The sequence below is a fragment of the Cheilinus undulatus genome, linkage group 12, assembly GCF_018320785.1.
Source record: "Cheilinus undulatus linkage group 12, ASM1832078v1, whole genome shotgun sequence".
Taxonomy (NCBI): Eukaryota; Metazoa; Chordata; class Actinopteri; order Labriformes; family Labridae; genus Cheilinus; species Cheilinus undulatus.
Window position 1 is genome coordinate 19,232,870 of NC_054876.1, and position 18,955 is coordinate 19,251,824.

Below are 18,955 nucleotides of genomic sequence, written 5' to 3' on the forward strand. Positions count from 1 at the left end.
TATCTTTTGTAATGAGTCGCAGCTTCTTCTTCTGGTTCCCTGATTGTGCTGTTGTGACTTTTCAAACAGCAAACCAAAGACGGAGTTTTAAACAACAATGGCACAGACCCAGCGGGGAGCCAACACAATGGACACATGTAGAAACTTTGATTAATTGTATTGTGAGTGTATTCATTGGAGTCAGCTCAGGATCTTATGGGCTCAGACGAGGTGTTCCTGCCAAAATCAATGCAGTATTATAAGAGGGCTTATCCAAGATGATCATGCTGCCAGCTTATCAACCTTTAACTTAGAAATCTTGGACAAACATTATTAAACCATCTTCATTAGAAACCAAGCAAACCCATCTGCTGTGAGGCTCTGCTGGGACTCCTTTTGCCAACATCCCGGCAGTCTCTCCCTGTAATATCCCCTTCCCTTTGTTTCATTTCCAATACTGTATTTCTTATATTCATCTCCCCCCTCCCCTTTTTTCCCACAGCAGAATAAGATTAACCGAGAATGGTCTTAAATCGTGTGGCAGTGAGGCAAGAAATAGGTTACAGCCCAACCCTCGGGTCGGACTTATTTGAGCTGTGATCCGGCTGACCATGACAATAGGATACTTTTTTATCTCTAGGAGCACAAAAGGTGCTTGAGAAGGGGAAGTGTGCTGTCCAAGACTAGCACAGACATATGTACTGCTGGCACTGAGGCATTTCACAGTGACCAAGAGGCCAGAACAAGCTTTCCTCCAGACAAAGGCGAAAACGGAGTCGTCCTTGATGCAATCCCAGTTAAATATTCCTCCTCTCTACGCTGATTGTAGGCAACAAAAGCTGACTGATTTCTGATGAAAGTGTTTTCATCTCTGGCATGACTTTGCTTGATAGAAGCTGGTCATAAAACTTTTTGACTTTTCCAGAACTTTCCACAGTAAATTGGGCTCTTTTAGAGAGACAGCAATGAGGTTCAGGGTCAGTCATGCATGTTTTATGACTGCAGCAATTCTTTTCTTAAAGATATGATATTCAAATTCATGCAACCAAACCAGAGATAGTCTTCTTTAGTCCTTCTTTTATGTTAAAATGTGTAGCCTGTTTTACCCACAATTCTACCCAACTGCTGACACTGTTTAGTTAGTGAACACGGAAAACATGAAAAAGAACGTTTCAGTGGCCAAAGTTGTAGACTTGATGCAAAAGTAAAGGTTGTAATTTGAGGTAAGCATTAGTTGCTATTCACATAAAGGGTCCTTGAGTGGTTCTGCAAATTATAATTCAACAGTTTGTTAACACCATCATTCAAACTAAACATGCTAGATATCATGCTGTTTAAAAAGGGAGCCTGAAATTTACAGGGTAGAGCAGGGCAAATTTTCAAAGAGTGCCATGTGGATAGCAAGTATGTAATGTAACACAATGGCATGCTGTTAAGACATGGCGTTATCCTAACTTTCAGTCAGCATAGAAGAGGCTTAAGCAGCTAAAGCTGTAGCTAAAACAACCAGTGCCCCTGTCAGTAATATTTACTCTACCCCCAGTTATGCAAATGTAATACTGGCTGAATGAGACTTGATGAAATCAGAATAGATGGGTTGAATATTGAAAAAAACAAAACAAAAGTGTGTACCAAATGGATAAAGAAATTATTTATAATAAAATAAACTCTTTTTTTTAAACCAGGCTGTAAACATGTAATTCTCTGCTGTAAAACTCAGCATTTGAATATCTAACACAGTGGGACTTCATTGGCTGTTTTCCAGCTTGAGGACTGCAGGGTTTTGTGTACTTTTGCATTGGTTTCTGTTTTCAACACTGTAGGTTACTGCTTGGTAAACATCAATACTTTAGCTTCACATTTAGTTTCACATTTAAAGTTGCATTCTTTAACCTACTGACAGTATGATTTCATGTACAGTTATCTTACTGTTATAGTTTGACGGCACTTTGACTGGACTATCTCAGTATAAATGCACAGCAAGAGAATAGAATTTATTGACAGGTTTTATTTGGTACCACAACCACAGTATGCAGCAATATGTCCGCTTTTAATAAGTTATCGTGGACCTTCTTCCTGTTGACCGGAAGCAAATGGCAAAGACATAGCCAAACTAGAATTAGAATATGTTGAATACATTTTATGTATTTTTATCATTTGGTTTTCTTGCATTTTAATCTTTTACCTGCTTGACATCATTTTAAACGAGGGCTTGCCCTCAATGATTTCTTGAATCTAAATAAAGATGTATAACCCTCTGAGAAATATGATTTGGTATAATTTCAAGTGGTCTAACAGGTCTACATGATTTTTTTTTTCTACTTTATACCAATTTTCTCACACATCTAAAGTGAGTGCAAATTGATATTATTACTTTTAAAAGAGGACCAAGTCAATCATGGGACAAAGTTTTTATTTCAGAAATAAGGCTTGTTTTTGATGCAAAGAAAAGACTTGTTGCTGCCGCTTTAAAGCCACTGATCAATTATGGTGATGTTCTAGCATGGATCTACTCAATGCTTTAAATCTTTGGGTAGTGTATACCACTGGACACTGAGATTTATAATGAATCTTATGTCCTTCGCTCATCATTGCACTGTATATGATTGAGTTCAGTGGCCTTCACTGACCACTCTCAGACTCAGTCATTGGTATATCCTTATTTATAAGGATATACTCAATCTGCTGCCCCATCCTTGTGTGGTTTTATTCATGTGAAATGTGCTGGAAGCTACAGCCTTCACTCTGTGACTCAGTCACAAAATTTACTTTTGCTTTCTGTTCCCGAAGGTCATCTTGAAATGGATAAAACGAACTTTATGACTTGAGGAGCTGGTCTCTTTAAATCTTTTTACAGGTAGATTGAAGGCAGAGGAAGATGCATCAGGTTGTAGATGCTTGACTGATGACTTTCTGCTCTGTGACTCAGAATTTGGTTAGTCTGTGATTGTAAATACTGTGTTTTTTATGTCTGTTTCTTATTGTTATATGGTATCGTCATGTCTCTGTGTGTCTGTCTCACTTCCTCCAATTGTCCTCAATACCTCTCAGAATACTTCTTGGGTGTACTGGTTTGAAACTGATGCCATAAAAAAATCATAATCTACAGATTTTCTATAAAATCCAACATTGTTGCACCTTTCTCTTCAGTTTACACCCCCGTTTTGTAACTTCCCCTGTATAACACATGCACTCACTGTGCCATAATGCCCAAGAGGAGCAGCACACAAGGAAACCTCTTTGGCACACCTGGATGTGATGACACACCTGTTCCACAATCCCTGATCAAAGTAAGCTCTTCTCCATGATCATATTAAATAAGATAATACAGGAGATGGGTCACATGTTGGGGTTAGAAATCACAATTTATTTGCCAGTTGACGTTGGCGGTGCAGCGTAACCATGTTTAAATATGTGTCCATCTCAGTGCAGCCAAATGGTGATGCTTTATTAAGCTTCACAATAAAGTGTGCACTCTAACTTTAAAAAATAAGTCAGAAGGCATGGCTTAAATGCGTTCCTTATGACGTTGTAGGCCAATCACCACAAACACGAACTGGCATGTGCAGAGAATATAGGGAACGGTCTATTTTCTTCCATGAACCCTGCACGCCTCTCAGCCAAAACAGACTGGAAAATGATAGAGGGCCATATTTACCTTATTTGATATGTACGTCCACATCAGAAGAAAATGTTTTTTTTTGTTTGTTTGTTTGTTTGTTTGTTTTTTTTAATGAAGTTCACAAGCTGAAAGACCCCTGTCTAACAAAGTTTAACTTTCACTGGTTCTTCCTGTTTTCACATTTGCAGAATACATCACACAAACAAAATAATGATCATACTTCTCGTTTGCACTCTTCATAGCAAAAGCAACAGACACAGCCAACACCCACCTGGTATGAAGGCCGTCATGTTATAAGGTGGATCAGACATGCGGCAGCTGCGTGAGACATCCAGAGGAGGTCAAAAATGTATGTGATCAGATGTGTCCATGTGTTCCTTCTTTGCTTTCCTACCAAGTCTGAGAGGTCCATATAAACTTGTTATTAAAAGAGTAAACTTTTATTTCTGTCACCCTTGAAATTAATTAACTTTTGTTGGGTTGACTCACAGTTGTCTCACTTCAGCATATTAAGAAGCAGATAATCCAATCGACTTCTGTTGCTCTGCGTGGGGATTTTATCTGCCATTATACGAACTGTTCACAATGCTTTGCAACAGCAGTTACATTGTTGATCCGTGGTGATACTCATTAAATCTCTCACAGACCCTCCACACTCCCATGGGCACAGGCTGGAGAAAATAGCAGCATGTAGCAGTTGTATGTGATTGAAATGTTTGATTGGAAGAAATTGAAGTTGCATGGAAGAAGTAAAGAGGGACAAAACAATGGCAGTAAAACCCCCAAAAGAGGCTGGCGCTCTTATGAATTTTAACGTTTTGTACCTCTAGTTAACAGTTGGTGTTCCTTTTTGTGCCTCTGCAGTCCAATAATTTCCCTGTTCAGACCACAGACGTTTGGAAAAAGATTTCCTCCAACACAGCCAAACAAAACATCACTGTGGTTTTTCAAAGGCTGCCAAGGGATTCTAAATTTGTACTCAATCAGTTTTCAACACTTACAAGCAAAGGAGTTAAATGTGATCTGTTGTTTCTGTGTCTACAGCTTGGAGTAATGAAGCTACCAAATTTCCGTTTTTGTCCTGCATAATGGCAGATGAAAAGTAGTGGCAGCACTCATTTCAGAACACATTAGTAAATGGGGAATCCAGATTTCCTGGCAAATCACTTCTTCTAATTTACTGAGAAAGATTTTGTAGTGACAAATTTGTGTATGAATCCAAAGACTTGAACTTTTTTTTTTTTTTTTTTTTTTTTTACAGTGGCCACCAGGGTACTGTAGAAGTTAGAGTCTTTCATCTGATGCTACATGCATGAATTATTATTGGATTAAATTGAAGAAAAAAGGCACATTATTCACTTATTTTAGCAATCCGAAAAAAATAACATTCTCGGTTTTGTAAAGTTAAGCTGTGACCATATTTTACCTGAATAATAACCACTCTTTTTTAAGCAACACAAATTCATTTTATTCATTTAGGCTGTAGTGCAAATCTAGCCTTTTTCAAAATGTGAACTCCTTTTCTAAAAAAAATTATTCCCGTTGTATTGGTGGTGTTGACAATGTGGATGGGCACACTGAACTAAACAATCTGGAAAGTAATGTCAACTTCATCGCTAAGCCAGAGATGTGCACAAATGTCAGGGTGGCAGTGAACATAGTAGAAGAAAGGAAGACAACTTTAATTGAAAATAATTCTGTACATGCAAAGTAATGGACTAAAACTGGTAAAAACTGTAAAAATGTCCAAAAAAGCAGAAACAGCTTAAAATTGAACAAAAAAAAAGAAGGGGCAAACATGGGTGAAAAGTGGCAAAAATGGGTTGAAGAGAGTGAAATGGGCAAAAAAAAAAAAAAGTTTAGATTTGCAAAAGTGTGGGAAAAATATGCAAATAAGTGGCAAAACTGGGATAAAAGCACCCCAAAAAAATGGCTAAAAGGGTTGATGATGGCAAAAATGTGCTAGAAAGATCAAAAAAGAGTATAAATGGCTAAACTGGGGAAAAAAAAACGTAGAGTAGCAAATATGAGTTAAAAGATGCAAAAAGTGGCAAAAATGTTGCAAAAAAGGGACAAACAGCAAAAATAGGTTAGTAAAAAGGGTGAAATGGGTAGAAAGCAGCAAAAGTGAGTTAAGAGTAGCAAAAGTAGGGCAAACCAGACAATACAGTGGCAAAAAATGGGTTACTCTGGCAATAAAGTGGCCGACAAGGGCAAACAACAGCAAAAATGGGTTAAAAGAGGCAGAAAAGGGATGAAATGGGAAGAATGTAGCATAGGGTACAAGTGGCAAAATGGAGTGGAAAAAAATGAGGGTTTTTTTTTTTGCCACTTTAAGCTGGTTGGCCTTTATTTGCCAATTTTTGCCACTTTTTAACCCCTTTTCAGCAGCATTTCAGCTCATTTTGCCCCCCTTTTCCACTTCAACCTGTTGAAGCATTTAACTACATAATCATGCCATTTCTTTTCTGCTGTTTAAAAACATTTCTGCCTCTTTTAGCCATTTAAGTCATTTTGGCCTCTATTAACCCACTTTTCGACCCTTTTCCACTGATATTTCTGTTCAGTTTTTTTTCCCACTTGAACCAATTATTGCCACTTCTGAACCCATTTTCTCTAAATTATCCTGCCATTTTTGCAATTTGTGTTATTTTTGCCCTTTTTTGCTACTTTCAACTAACTTTTCCCAAAATGTAACCCCTTTTCATCCACTTCTTCAACTCATTTTTTCCCATCCTGCATTTTTGTAAGCCATTATTGCTTCTTTTAACCCCTACTATCTCTTCAAATCCTATTTCTCCTCCTTGAACTCCTTTAGTAAATTTCCCACCCATTTTTGCTGCTTTTCTACAATTTTGTAACCCATTTTTACCAGTTTTATTCCTTTTTTTTTTTTTTTTTTTTTGCCTTTTTAAAACCAATTTTCCCTTTTTAACCCCTTTTCACCATTTCTTCCACCAGTTTTTGCCAGTTCTATTTAGCCAATTGTTGCATTTATTTTTTCCTTAAATTTCTTTCAGTTCCTTCTGCTGTATTTTCTGGCATCCTCACATTTATGCACATCATGGCCTATATGAAGTCTGACATTATTTTCCAAGTGGTTTAGTTTAGTGTGCTCATCCACATTTGCTCTTTAGGGGTTTACAAAGGGATTTGAAAAGGGCTCTATGGTACTACAGGATAAATTAATTTAAAAAATGGTTGCTTTGATAAGAGTAGTCATTATTCAGGTTAAATATAAAATACAGTTATCACAGCATAACTTTGTAAGGAGCCATGATTTTGCTGACTTCCATGGACCCCCATCTGGCTGGGCCCCTTGCAGCTCTCCCCTGTATCTCCCCTTAGGGGTAGACTTGATGGTGAGGGCCAATTGTCTTGGTTTTTCAGGGGCCCAGCAAACTCTGTGGACAGGCCTGATTACAATATCCACATCTGCGTTTGAAATGTTGTACTGCACTTCTACTTCTCTGCCTTCAAAGCAAAAGCCCCAGATGTTGAACTGTTTAAGGAAAAAAGTTGACTTTTTGAGGGCAGAGAATTACATTTTAATGGATGCAGTGCGGACAGTGAGTGTGATGCCCACATGCAGTTAGGACAGGGTGCTAGAGGTGAAATTGACTTGAAACTTTCAGCCAGAGAAGGAAATTAAACCCCTTTTTTTAGCCTGGTGACAAAGTGAGTTTTAGTCAGGCTGTTGTAATTTTTACTTATTTAAAAGGCAAATAAAATGTCTTTGTTCCCCCTTTCTGGCTGTATCATAAGTTAAAATGAGTTTCAGAGGTAACAGAGGAATATCAAGCATATTCACAGACACAGTACCTCAGCTGAACTGATATTAAACCCAACAGAGGTTGATCTTATCTGAAGTGTTTTGATGAAGTTGTACCGTTGGAGCTGGGTTTGTTCAGCCTCCTGATGTCCCAGACTGCAGGTCAGCATAAAGTCAGTGATAGCTGCAGCCTGTCGACTCTTCCAGCCTCCATTTTATAATCTCATCTGGTTCTGAGTGTCTGGCCTCGGGCTGTAATTGGAACAGTTTAATCCCAGTGCTGCTGGGGGCCTTCATAACTTAAAACAATATGTACCTCTAATTCGTGCACAAAGCTGACTTCTTGGGAAGAAGTAATGTGAGAAGCTGGGAGTTTTATCCTGTACCGATACCTCAATGAGCTGTAAAAAATATCCTCCTAAGGTGAAATGACAGGTTGCAGTAATAACAAGATTATAAAACTTTTTATTGATCCCCTCTGAAGATGAATTTATAAAGCAAATTCCACACATATCTCAGGTTCACATCTTTTTTTACGCAAAGTTATGGCACCAATAATTTCTATAATTTCACCAGAAAAAATATTCATGTGGCTATGGCCATGGTTTTATTTTTACAAATGATGGGGGGAGTACGTGTTTGGAATAGACCCACTACAAAATACACTATATCAACATTCTCCAAGACAGAAATAGCCAGGCCAGTTTGATGTTATTTGTTTAAGTTGGTGATTTAGGGTGTGAGATAAAATATACATTCCACTGACATATTGTCTGACAGCAGTGTAAAAGTTTAGCGGACAGAACAGTCAAGGAAGCACAGTAGGTTTCTCCTTTGGAAGCAACACAGTGGTAAACAACTGATAGACGATATTAAAACCCAAGGGGAGAAACTGAGTATGACAAACAGATTTATGCATGGGTGAACACCACCGCGCCAGAGCCATCAATTCTGCATCTTTCCCAGTGCCTGGAGATGTTTCCTTACCCTTCGTCTCCCCGTGCCTGTCATAACATTTATCCCTGCTCCCTGCTAAGTGCTGATACATTTACATTTTTAGTGCTGCTCTGTAATAAAAGAGGTGGAATGAGTGGAGGCCTTTTACCATTGCTAAAACAAACATCCATGAACTCACCTCACTGAGTAGTCAACCCATCCCCCCACCAAACTCCCCCATTAGTCCTTCCTCCCACCCACCTGCAGCCCGGCTGCTGCTCCACAGTGCAGGTCAACAGTGTTGCGGTTTGAGTCTCCTCTCTCGCTCACAGTTCTCGCCCTCATTTGAAGGTTCACTCACAAGAGTCTTATGAGTATTCTGTCCAGTCCGGATTCTCTTGTTGTCTTTTAAATGTAGAGGAGACAGCTTGAAAGCAACTGAAGTCACAGGCTAAGCACACAATGAGAAGAGGGATTGGTGTTAAATGACATGCTAGTCTTTGGATCGGGTCTAATTGTCAAATTACACTTTAAAAACAGTCTCAATAATTCACTCTGTTGCGTTTAAGAAAACATGAACCTGGAGACAGCCATCAGGATATTTTCTTCAGTTCTCTTGTTTTGTTATTAGGATGAAACAAATCCACTGTCTTCATCAAAGCTGGGCTTCATCAGTACTGACAGACATGAGGGTAAAAAAAAAGAACAAAAAAGCAATTTAAGCAGGGACAAAAGACCATCACATAAGGAACAAAATAAATAAGTAAAGAGAGCTGTGCAGGATTTGATTACTAAACAAACCACTGATAAAAATAGCAAAGCATTTGTCAAACACAGCCCGGTCGGTATCGATGTAAATTATCTACACGCTTGTGCTGCAAGTCATCCAATGCAACACTACAATACTGATCTCAGGTGAATGATCTTGAGAGGTATTACCAAGGCTGGAGCAGCCCTGGTACGATCTTCAGCCTGCCGACTGCTTAAAAAACGTAATATCAAGCCTACTTTAAGACACGTGGTTATTGGGTTGTTTGAAATAGAACAATTCACAGCTTTACAAAGCCCTTTCCTTGGATAGCTGGTAGGGCACATCAATATATTGAGGCATTTGGAACAATGAGTTAATATTTCATACGGTGTTTGTCTGGTGAGTAGGAAAGAGAACCGAAAATGTCAATTTCTAATCATTTCTTTATCCACTTTGAATTGACTGCTGTGGCTCCTGTCTGTGAAAGAGAAACTCTACTTCCTCCTACGCTAAGTCTGACCTTTCCACAGTGTATACATTCTTCGCTTACACGTCACAGGGAAAGAGCAGAAAAGAAAACACACACAGGCCATTACTAAGATGGTGAAGAAACAGTCAGCTGTGCATTTACACCTGGGGCACCGGCTGCTGCTTCCTGCAGTGAACTGTTCCCAAAAGGTTTCAGATCCAGTTAATCACAAACGGTTCTTTCAGTGCAGTGAACAGCAGGTAATTTGGAATGGGAGACTAGAAGAAGAAGAAGGCACAGAGGGGTGCTTCAGAAGTGTCCATGCGAAGGGAAATTGTGCATCTATACAGTTTACCAATAACACTGTGAACAGGATATGGCACAGTACATCATGTGTAACAGTAGTCTATATCTGGGATTCCTCCTTCTCTATAGCCACGGTTGGTGCCATGTCCTGCATTGGAAACATGGTTGACACCCTTGTAGAGGCCGGTGCCATTGGAGGGGAATATGGTGTGAATGATGTAATCCTCTCTGAGGGGTTTGGGCTGCATTGGTTGACATGCAGCCATGGGGGTCATCTGGAACCCTGGTCCACGGATCTCCAAGATGGTATTGTCCTTCTTGGTGCCTGACTCAATGTAATCATCATAGTTCTTGTTTTTTCGGGAGTTGCTGCGAGTATAGTGGTCACGGGGGCACAGATGCCCAGTCCGATGTCCATACCAGCAGAAGACACCAAAAATAAGAGCCAAAGACACGATAGCTGAAGCTCCGCCGATAATCCCTGCCAGAGGCAGTGCTGTCATGTGCTGTGAATCTTGACTTTCCTCATCTTCTAATGGGCTGAGGTCTGATGTTTCCGCTTTTGCACACACCAGAGCTTCATCAGAATCAGTATCACTAGACATTGCCCCTTTACCTTCTGAACTGGCAGGAAGGGGCACCATGCAGATGATGTAGCTGGAGCGAGGTTGTAGGGAGGTAAGCAGGTACTCTCGACGGTCACCGCGTACCAGAGTCTCAGTGATCGATCCCATGGCATTACCAGTGCCTAGTCGGAGCCAGCTCAGCCTGAATGAGGAGCTAGGCTGTGCTACACTCCAGGTAACACGGACACTGCTGTGAGACAGAGGCTTCACGTTGAGGGCCAGACTCTTCCCCACACCGCTGCTGCTGAGGGTGTAATCTAAGCCAGAGTCAGGAAGACCCAAGCCTGGTCGCTTGGATCGAAGGGTGAAAAGGGAGCCCTGTGGAGGGGTTTGAGTGGTAACGGTATCCATCCCTGCTCCACCTACTTTGTCTCTGGTCCCTGCTGTCCTCACCACCTCACACTCTTCCATCTCGCTGGAGAGGTCTATCAAGGCCATGTCTCGCACCCGGTCAGGCCCGTGGCAGGTGAGACCTCTGACTGTGATGGAGTTCCCGCGAGCACGCAGCCAGTCATACAGCCAGCGCAGGTTACATCCACAATGCCAGGGATTCCCTCGTACCAGAAGCTGACCCAGGTTGTCCAAGTCTTTGAACAGTCCTCTTGGCAAAGTGGTGAGGTTGTTTCCTGACAGGTCAAGCCTCTGCAGCCGGTGCATACCATCCAAGGAACCACGTGGCATATGAGTCAGGGCATTTTCCTGTAGAGACAGACGTTGCAAATGCGCACTGGGCAGGTTGACAGGTGGTGTTTGGAGGGAGTTACGGACTAGGGATAATTCTGTCAAGTTGGAAAGGCGGGAAAATGTGTCATCTGCAATGCGCTGGTTTGCCAAAAGGTTTCCATCCAAGACAAGACATCTAAGCGAGGCAAGACCTCGGAAGGCATGGGTTGGGATAGTAGAGATTCGGTTGTCATCAAGACGGAGTTCCTCCAGAGAAGCAGGCAGTCCTGAGGGAATGCTCGACAAATGGTTGCGTGAAAGGAAAAGCAGCCGCAATCTTGGGTTGTCAGCAAAGGCCTGGTCCTCGATACTCACTGTAGAGATAGAGTTATCATCCAAGTGGAGCTTCTCCAGCAAAGGCATCCGAGCCAGAGCACTACGAGGAATAGTGCGTATGTTGTTGTCTTGTAAATGCAGTTCACGGACGGATGGTGGCAGATGCAAGGGGAATTCATCCAGTTCATTATCATAGAGGTAGACCACTCTGACGGCAAGATGGTGCTCCAAGGAGGTGGGCAGTCCCGGGTTGTTTATGTGGTTGTTTTGTAGGTACAGGACTGATGCAGATGGGGGCAGTGATGGGATTGAGCTCAGGCCACGATCATTACAGTAGATAAAGTCCTCATCACACCTGCATACCGATGGACATATCATGTCCCTGTCTCCTATGTACCCTTGTATGGTGGCTGCAGTGAACTGGAGCATGCCAGCACATAGTGTCAGGCAAAGAAACAGCAGGAAGAGTCGAGCCCGCGATTTAACCACACCTACTGGTGCCATCATGGTTGACATAAGAACTGTCTCTCTTTTCCAGGTCTCCTGTCAATCCTCAAACTGTTGGGTTGAGTTGGAATCCTGTGACCTCCACCCTAAGAGAGAAAGAGAAAACACTGTCAGGACCTGTGCTGAAATGAATTGATCATTGGTGGTGTGAAAATCAATGTCTTTAACCCTCTGGGTCCTACATTTTGTTTTTTAATTTTTTTTTTTTTTACATTTTGTCCTACCTGGACCTATTGTCTTCAAAGCTTGTATAACATCAACCTTGTGGTGCACGGTCAAGCTCTAAACATCCTTTTTTCATGACAACCTGGGCTTTAAGAATATGTGCGCTGCAGTAATGTCACTTGAATTTTAAAAAAATATATGGATCTATGGACAACAGAAAAAACTAAACAGAAATTAAAACTCAAAGAGTTGTTTAAAATAATATTTTGAAGTTTTTTTTTATTTTGATAGGACAGCTGAGGAGAGACAGGAAATAAAGGGAGATAGAATTTGGGAAGACATGTACCAAACAGCTTTGACACTGGTAATCGATCCTGTAACTATTGCATTAGCCTGGGGTATGGGCACCCTGCTCTACCAACTTAAGTAAACTGGCCTCTAACTCAAAGATTTCTATGTGTAACATAGAGTCAACAAAAATGATTAAGACGTTTTTTGCACAAACTTGTCCTTCAATCTCTTGGGGATGATAAAGTAAAAAAGAAATCATCTTCAAAATATTGACTTATTTACAAAATGTCCTTGCACTTGCACCTGGCACTGTTTTTGCCATTACTAAAAGCAGTTCCTGTCTGCAGTGACACAGAGGGCCAAATCACAGGCTCCAAGGGTCAGCGCACAGGCCCAGAGGGCCATATCACATACTTTGAAGGGGCCACATTACAAGCTCTGAGGACTGCATTACAGGCTTTGAGGGCCACAACACAGGCTCTGTGGGCCGAATCACAGGCTCTGTGGGCCACATTACAGGCTTTGAGGGCAACATCACAGGCTCTGAGGGCCACAATCCAGGCTTTAAGGGCCACAACACAGGCTCTGAGGGCCACATCACATGGTCTGAGGGCCACATCACAGGCTCTGAGGGCCACATTACAGACTTTGTGGGCCACATCACAGGCTCTCTGTCTCTCTTTCTCTCTATTTTAAGCTATTCAAGCCGTCTCCCCCCGAATCTTAGTGTCATGAGCAGTTTGTCAAGGCAAAACCGATAACAGAACAGCCTGCAATTCATTGAAAACTGTTGTGCAAAATCATGCTGGATAGCATGCCAAGCTAGCTGCATGAATAATTGAAATTGATTGAAAATTGATAAAAAGACATTCAATATTGGAGAGACTGATGTGGATAAGACCCCAGAAAATCATCCAAGTTCCAGGCTCAATAGAAAAGCCTCCTTAAGGGCTACTAAGGCATGGATAGCCACATTAGAATTGTATAACAGCAGGCTTCCAGGGGATAAAAAAAAAAGTAAGCGCCTACTATTGATGGCTCAAAATGTAACTTTTTGGCTCTTCTTGTCATATACATTAGTCTAAGTGGATCAATATAAAATGTTATGAGCTCATCTTCTCTTTTGGGTTCTTGTGTCAAAAACATAATTAGTCTTATCAGGTCTTAACAGTAAGAAATTTTGCTCTAAATAAGAAAATCATTTTGTTTCCACAATTAATAATCAGATCATCAGGGAGATATGCATAATTAGGTAGATTTGTGAGGAATCCCATCATCCCAGCTTCTCACAGCCTTCTGCTATTGATTGGAAGCCAAAGAGACACAAAGATAACAGCACAGACAACAACCATTAGAGTGAATAAGCCACAGTAAGCAAAGGTTACAGACAGTTAGAGGACCAAACTTTAGTGCTGAATGTTTAAACAGAATGAATGTTTATTTTCAGCAAAAGCAACAGTGAAAATGACTAATCTAATCCTACATTGAGAGAAGAACCTTGTGCATAAATATGAAGTCTTGAGAATATTCTCCACTTCTAAATTATTTAAGAGATTTTGAGAGGCTTTATAACTCCATTAGGAGATGCCAGCAGAGGGCTGCATTAGCCAGAGAGAGCTGGAGATACTTTTCATTATCAAGAAAGAACAACATGTTTTATCAGAGAGTATTGTCTTCAAGGAAGCAGGGCACTATAAATCTTCCTCAAATCTCTTACATAAATCATTTCTTTCTAATTTAGTTGTATAAATGGAAAGATGGAACCCACAGAAGAATGCAGATTATGTGGCAACAAATCAACTATTAGTCACCACAACTGTACCGTGGGAGTCTGCATGAGATGTCCTCACAACTTGATTGGCATCACGACTTCTTGTTGTTACTTATTAAGAAAGAGATGTCATAACAGGAAGTACATAATTGACTGGAGAGATTTGAGCAAATAGCACGCTGTGACAACTTGAGTACATCGTGGTCTTCAATAGCCTGAGCTATTAGTCAAGGCGTAAAGGCCCACACAGCAGCAGACATAGTCAGGCTGTAGTATTGATTTCCTCACAAATCCAAGGTGATCTGCCGGAGTCAGTCGGCTTTCATGCAGATTACACGATCCCCAGGAGTGCAAGTTAGACAGCTACTTAACCACATAAATGACAACTCGACTGGGAGTTGACTTTCCTGATGAGATGCCTGCAAGCATCATCATGCTCCTATTTGTTTGGAAAAAATGTTGATAAGGTTTGTTGAAATTTCAAGCCTTCTAAAGTAAAGTGAACAAAAACTTCAAACATGTACTCTGCTTTGGCTGGCCAGGGATGCTAATTAGAAAGTTATTCTTCTGTAGCTTTTGTCTGCTCAAATGTTTTGTCAGCTCTCTGCAGAAAGCAGTATTGATCAAAAATGGCATGTCAAAAATTTATTTTGCCAATTAAGTTTATCCCAATGCAAGGCATCCCAGAAGGGGGAAAAATGGGGAGAGCTTTCTGGGGCACAGCCAAAATGTGGGCCCATGGAGGTCAGCAAAATAATGGTCCAATGTAGAGTTGAGTTGTTATAACCATATTTTATTTTATTTATCTGAATAACAACAAAGCAACAAAAACATATTTATCTATTTATGCAGTGGAACATGACCTTCTTAGAAATCTAAACCCCTTTTCATAAAACAGAATGAAAATGGGTTAAAAGTGGCAAATATGGGTGGAAAAAGTAGTGAAATTGTGTTGATATAGTATATAAATGAGTCAAAAGTGGAATAATGTGCTTAAAGAGGCAAAAATGGGTTAACAGAGGCAAAAACTGGCAGAAGTGAATGGTAAAAAGAGGTTACAGGTGGAATAATGAGTTAAAGTAGCAACAATGGGGGGAAGGGGAGTAAAAAGGGTTAATATGTGGCAAAAATTGATTTAAAGTGGGAAAATTGCATAAAAAGTGGCAAAAGCTGGAAAATATTGTGCAAAATTGTTAAAATGTGGCAAATAAAAGTGTGGAAAATGGATAAAAAAGGGTTTGAGGAAGTGACACAAGTAAATGATTTCAACATCAGACCCCAAATATAGTTTAGCACAGTTTTCAACTAGAAAATGAAGTAAGCTTTAGCCAGGATGGGTGCAAGCACCAGTGCCATGATTCCACACAAATACTATACATTTGATATTGTCAGTTAATCACAACTGGGGAGGGCCCATTCTCGAGGTTTGTCAGGGGCCCAGCCCAAACTGTGGGTGGTAGTGGTGAGAATTTCGGCTCTTTACAGTGATCCGGATCATTTGGCTCGGCTCAGCAAAAAGAGTCAGGTCTCTTTCGGCTCCCAAATGGCTCTTACTTCAGGTACCAGTTCGGCTTCATCTGAACTGCCAATTTTAGCAGTGTTATAACATATGATTGATATTCAGGCAAGTATTTTAATCCAACTATGCTCAATTTTTAAAATTGATAAAAAATATCATGTTATTATGTTTCAACATTTAATGTCCCCCCAAAACATCTTGTGGGTCCGAGGAAATCTGCTAACTGGTTGGGATGTATGACACACCTGACATTAAACATCAATGTTACACCATCAAACATGAGTCCTTAATGCATGGTGTGTCTGTTGTAGAGGATACAAGACCATTCCTACTAATCAATCAAATAACACACAGACATACACAATCTATATACAAATGATAATAGTAGTAATAATAATAATAATAGTTGTAGAAATATAAAATGGCTTTCAAATGGGATCCGTCTCTTATTGTTCATGTAAATGAGCCGACTCTTTGAACCAGATTGTTCACAAAGGACCCATCACACTGGGCAGGCCTGTCCCAATGTATTCCACATCAATATGGCAGACCTCCCATTTCCCATCAGCTCTTTTTTCCTCCTAAAATGACCAACATCATCCGATTTCATCAAAAAGAGCAACTCTATGAAAACGATGATGTCAAAGTATGTTGGCATATCTTACATAAGCCAGCAGTCTGATCTTTTTTTTCCCTTATGCTTGATCTTCATTACCATCAGCTGCTCCCTCTAAAAACAATCTGCATGGACAACAGCAATCTAATACACAGCCTTTGAAAATATAAAACTCATCTTAATAATAAAACTGCCAAGTAGGGAAGATGGCGACAAATACCCAAAACAATATTTGTAAAGCAAAACGGCATTAAAATGTCGAAAAATGGATGTCTGACACAGAGGCAGGCTGAATGTAATTTTCATTTTGGCAGCAGCATGATGTGATGCTCAACAACAACGAAGAGAGAAATGTGATTTTTGGAGCTATGAAGTGTGAAAGTTACAAGAAGAAAATTCAGTCAATGGCAACCTTTCTTTTACTTCGGTGCTCTTCAAAGTAGTATAATGCAGTGATATGTGAGAATTTATTTAAAGGATTTGGGAAAGTTTTAGCTTCTTTACACCAAGTTTATAGAGATATAGTTCATCTATTTCTTCATTTATCAGCCTGACAGGGCAGATTAGTGTAGAAATAATTTTGCAAAATGTGTAGGAATCTAGCTGACGGTCTCTTTCTACTGAGGCACTAAGTACACATCAGGGAACCAGGACTCTCCAACATAGACTGTTTAACTTTTCTTTAAAAGTAAAGAGTAACTAATCCTAACACCACCCTCCTCAGCTGAAAACCTGTGTATTTTAAAGTAATTTACTTTCAACCAGATAAAGCTTGTGGGGTGTACGACGAGTAAATGACGTGCTGTTTTCGTATGAACCTGTTCTACAAAATGGCTCTTTTAAGTGAGGCATTGTAGCTATCTCCAGTTTGCGTGCCAGTTTTCTTCCCTCCTTTTTCATCATTATTTAATTCACATTTAAAAAGCCAAACTGTTGAAGAGGGAGACAATCAACCAGCTTAACTGAGCCAAGCCAAATGATCTTGATCTCTTAAAAGAACACGAGGCTGGATGGACATCGGCAGAGGAAACATGGGTAGGATAAGAGTTTAATGAGCTAAACCATGACAAAACTGTACTGAACCAACTGGACTGCTTTGAGGAAACCTACCATACACAAGCACCATGTGACTCTACTTGTCCAGGCTTTAGACAGAGGCTTTTTTAAATCTGCTGCCAGCCTGCTGAAGCTGTACTTATAATGCTGAAAGTTATAATCTTAAATATGTTGACTTTTTTTCAAAAATTAACAGATACTATATATTTTTTTATCTGTGTTTAAGCGCATTTATGCATTTTGTTTCTAATCCTAATTAAAAAAGATACATACATAGTACTGTGCAGAACTTTTAGGCATGTTTGGGCCAAAAGCTGAAGCTGAAATAAGGCGTATAATGCTGAGTAAGCCTGCCTGAGGGCACCATCGAGCAGGAAGGATTGACACAACCCAGGCCGTGTGCTGGATTTCCTTGCATATCACCAAGGGCATGGGAAACTAATCTGTTTAAAAATAAATGACAGTCCACACCTTTAGGACACAGTAAGAGGAGGATGTGGGGAATAAGAACAGCCTAGGATACTGTCCAGGCAGGTAGTAAGGTTGCCATGAGACCCTGGTTGTGTGGTGGATGGCCTAAGGGCCTGAAAACCTCCGGCAGTCTCTGGGCCTATAACCAGGGGAAATAGGCCCGCTCTAAAGAGATGCTGTTGAGCTTGTACATCTATGTACATGTAGTTTTGAGAATGCAAAAGCAGGCAGGGCCAAACAACCCCCAGAGATCTTTGGTGCCCCCCCTCAGTTTGGGAACCATAGAGAGAACTCAACAGCACTAAACATGCCTTTATTTCTGATACCACCACATAGTTATTTGTTTGTTATATGGCAACATTTATAATGTATTACAGTACAGCTATGTTTATTTCTGTGCTGCTTGTTGGCTGGCTTGTCTAAAACCTGCAATGCACTGTGGGGGCAGTTTGATATGACCATTTTGCCCCTGTTTTAAACTTAAAAAATCTGGCAAATTTAGCACAGATATGGGAATTTCTTTCACACTCAAAAGTGCATATTATGAATTCAGATCATTCTGTAAACCCAACAAGACATCACATTTGGAGTGAAAAGTGTGGAACAATGAGTCCTCGACACAGCCATAGTCTCTTTATCACCACAATGGTTAAGTTTGACTTGCATGTTCATTTTTCAGCTTGATATTTAAAAAGTTGCCATCATTTATCGCCTGTGCAGTTTGCCATCAATTGAAGATAAAGAAGGCAGTGCTGTGTGGTGAATGTTCACAAGGTTTTAGCGGGTGTTTGTGTGTATGTGGCTGAGTGTTGCTAAAGAATGGATGACTTCTGAATCCCAGGAGCTTGAGCAGCGAGTCTCTCAAACACTGGAGTATTTGGGTCAGCTCTTTAAAAACAAGATAGATGTGGTGTGAGATTGAAGTGGTGCTGGGAGCCAGAGGGATTAATGGAGCATACTGAGCCGCGAATCTCTGGATTAGGCAGGTGCTAAAAGAATGGCAGACGGGCTTTTCAGGATTTTCTTTTTTTGCTCATTTTTCTTCGTCTATTAGAAAATGTAAAAGCATAAAAAGGGACACGACTGCTCTTTGTGTTTG

At 40.4% G+C, this 18,955-nt stretch overlaps 1 protein-coding gene across 1 annotated transcript in view; it reads right to left on the minus strand.

Annotated features, from left to right (window-relative positions):
- Nucleotides 1–8,601: 8,601 nt before the first annotated feature.
- Nucleotides 8,602–18,955, minus strand: part of flrt1a (fibronectin leucine rich transmembrane protein 1a) — a 104,154-nt gene continuing 93,800 nt past the window's right edge. Inside the window, exon 3 of the mRNA XM_041801782.1 lies at nt 8,602–12,053. Coding sequence (XP_041657716.1) covers nt 9,919–11,976 — 2,058 coding nt within the window. The 5' untranslated portion in view covers nt 11,977–12,053 and the 3' untranslated portion in view covers nt 8,602–9,918. The remainder of the gene's footprint in view (nt 12,054–18,955) is intronic.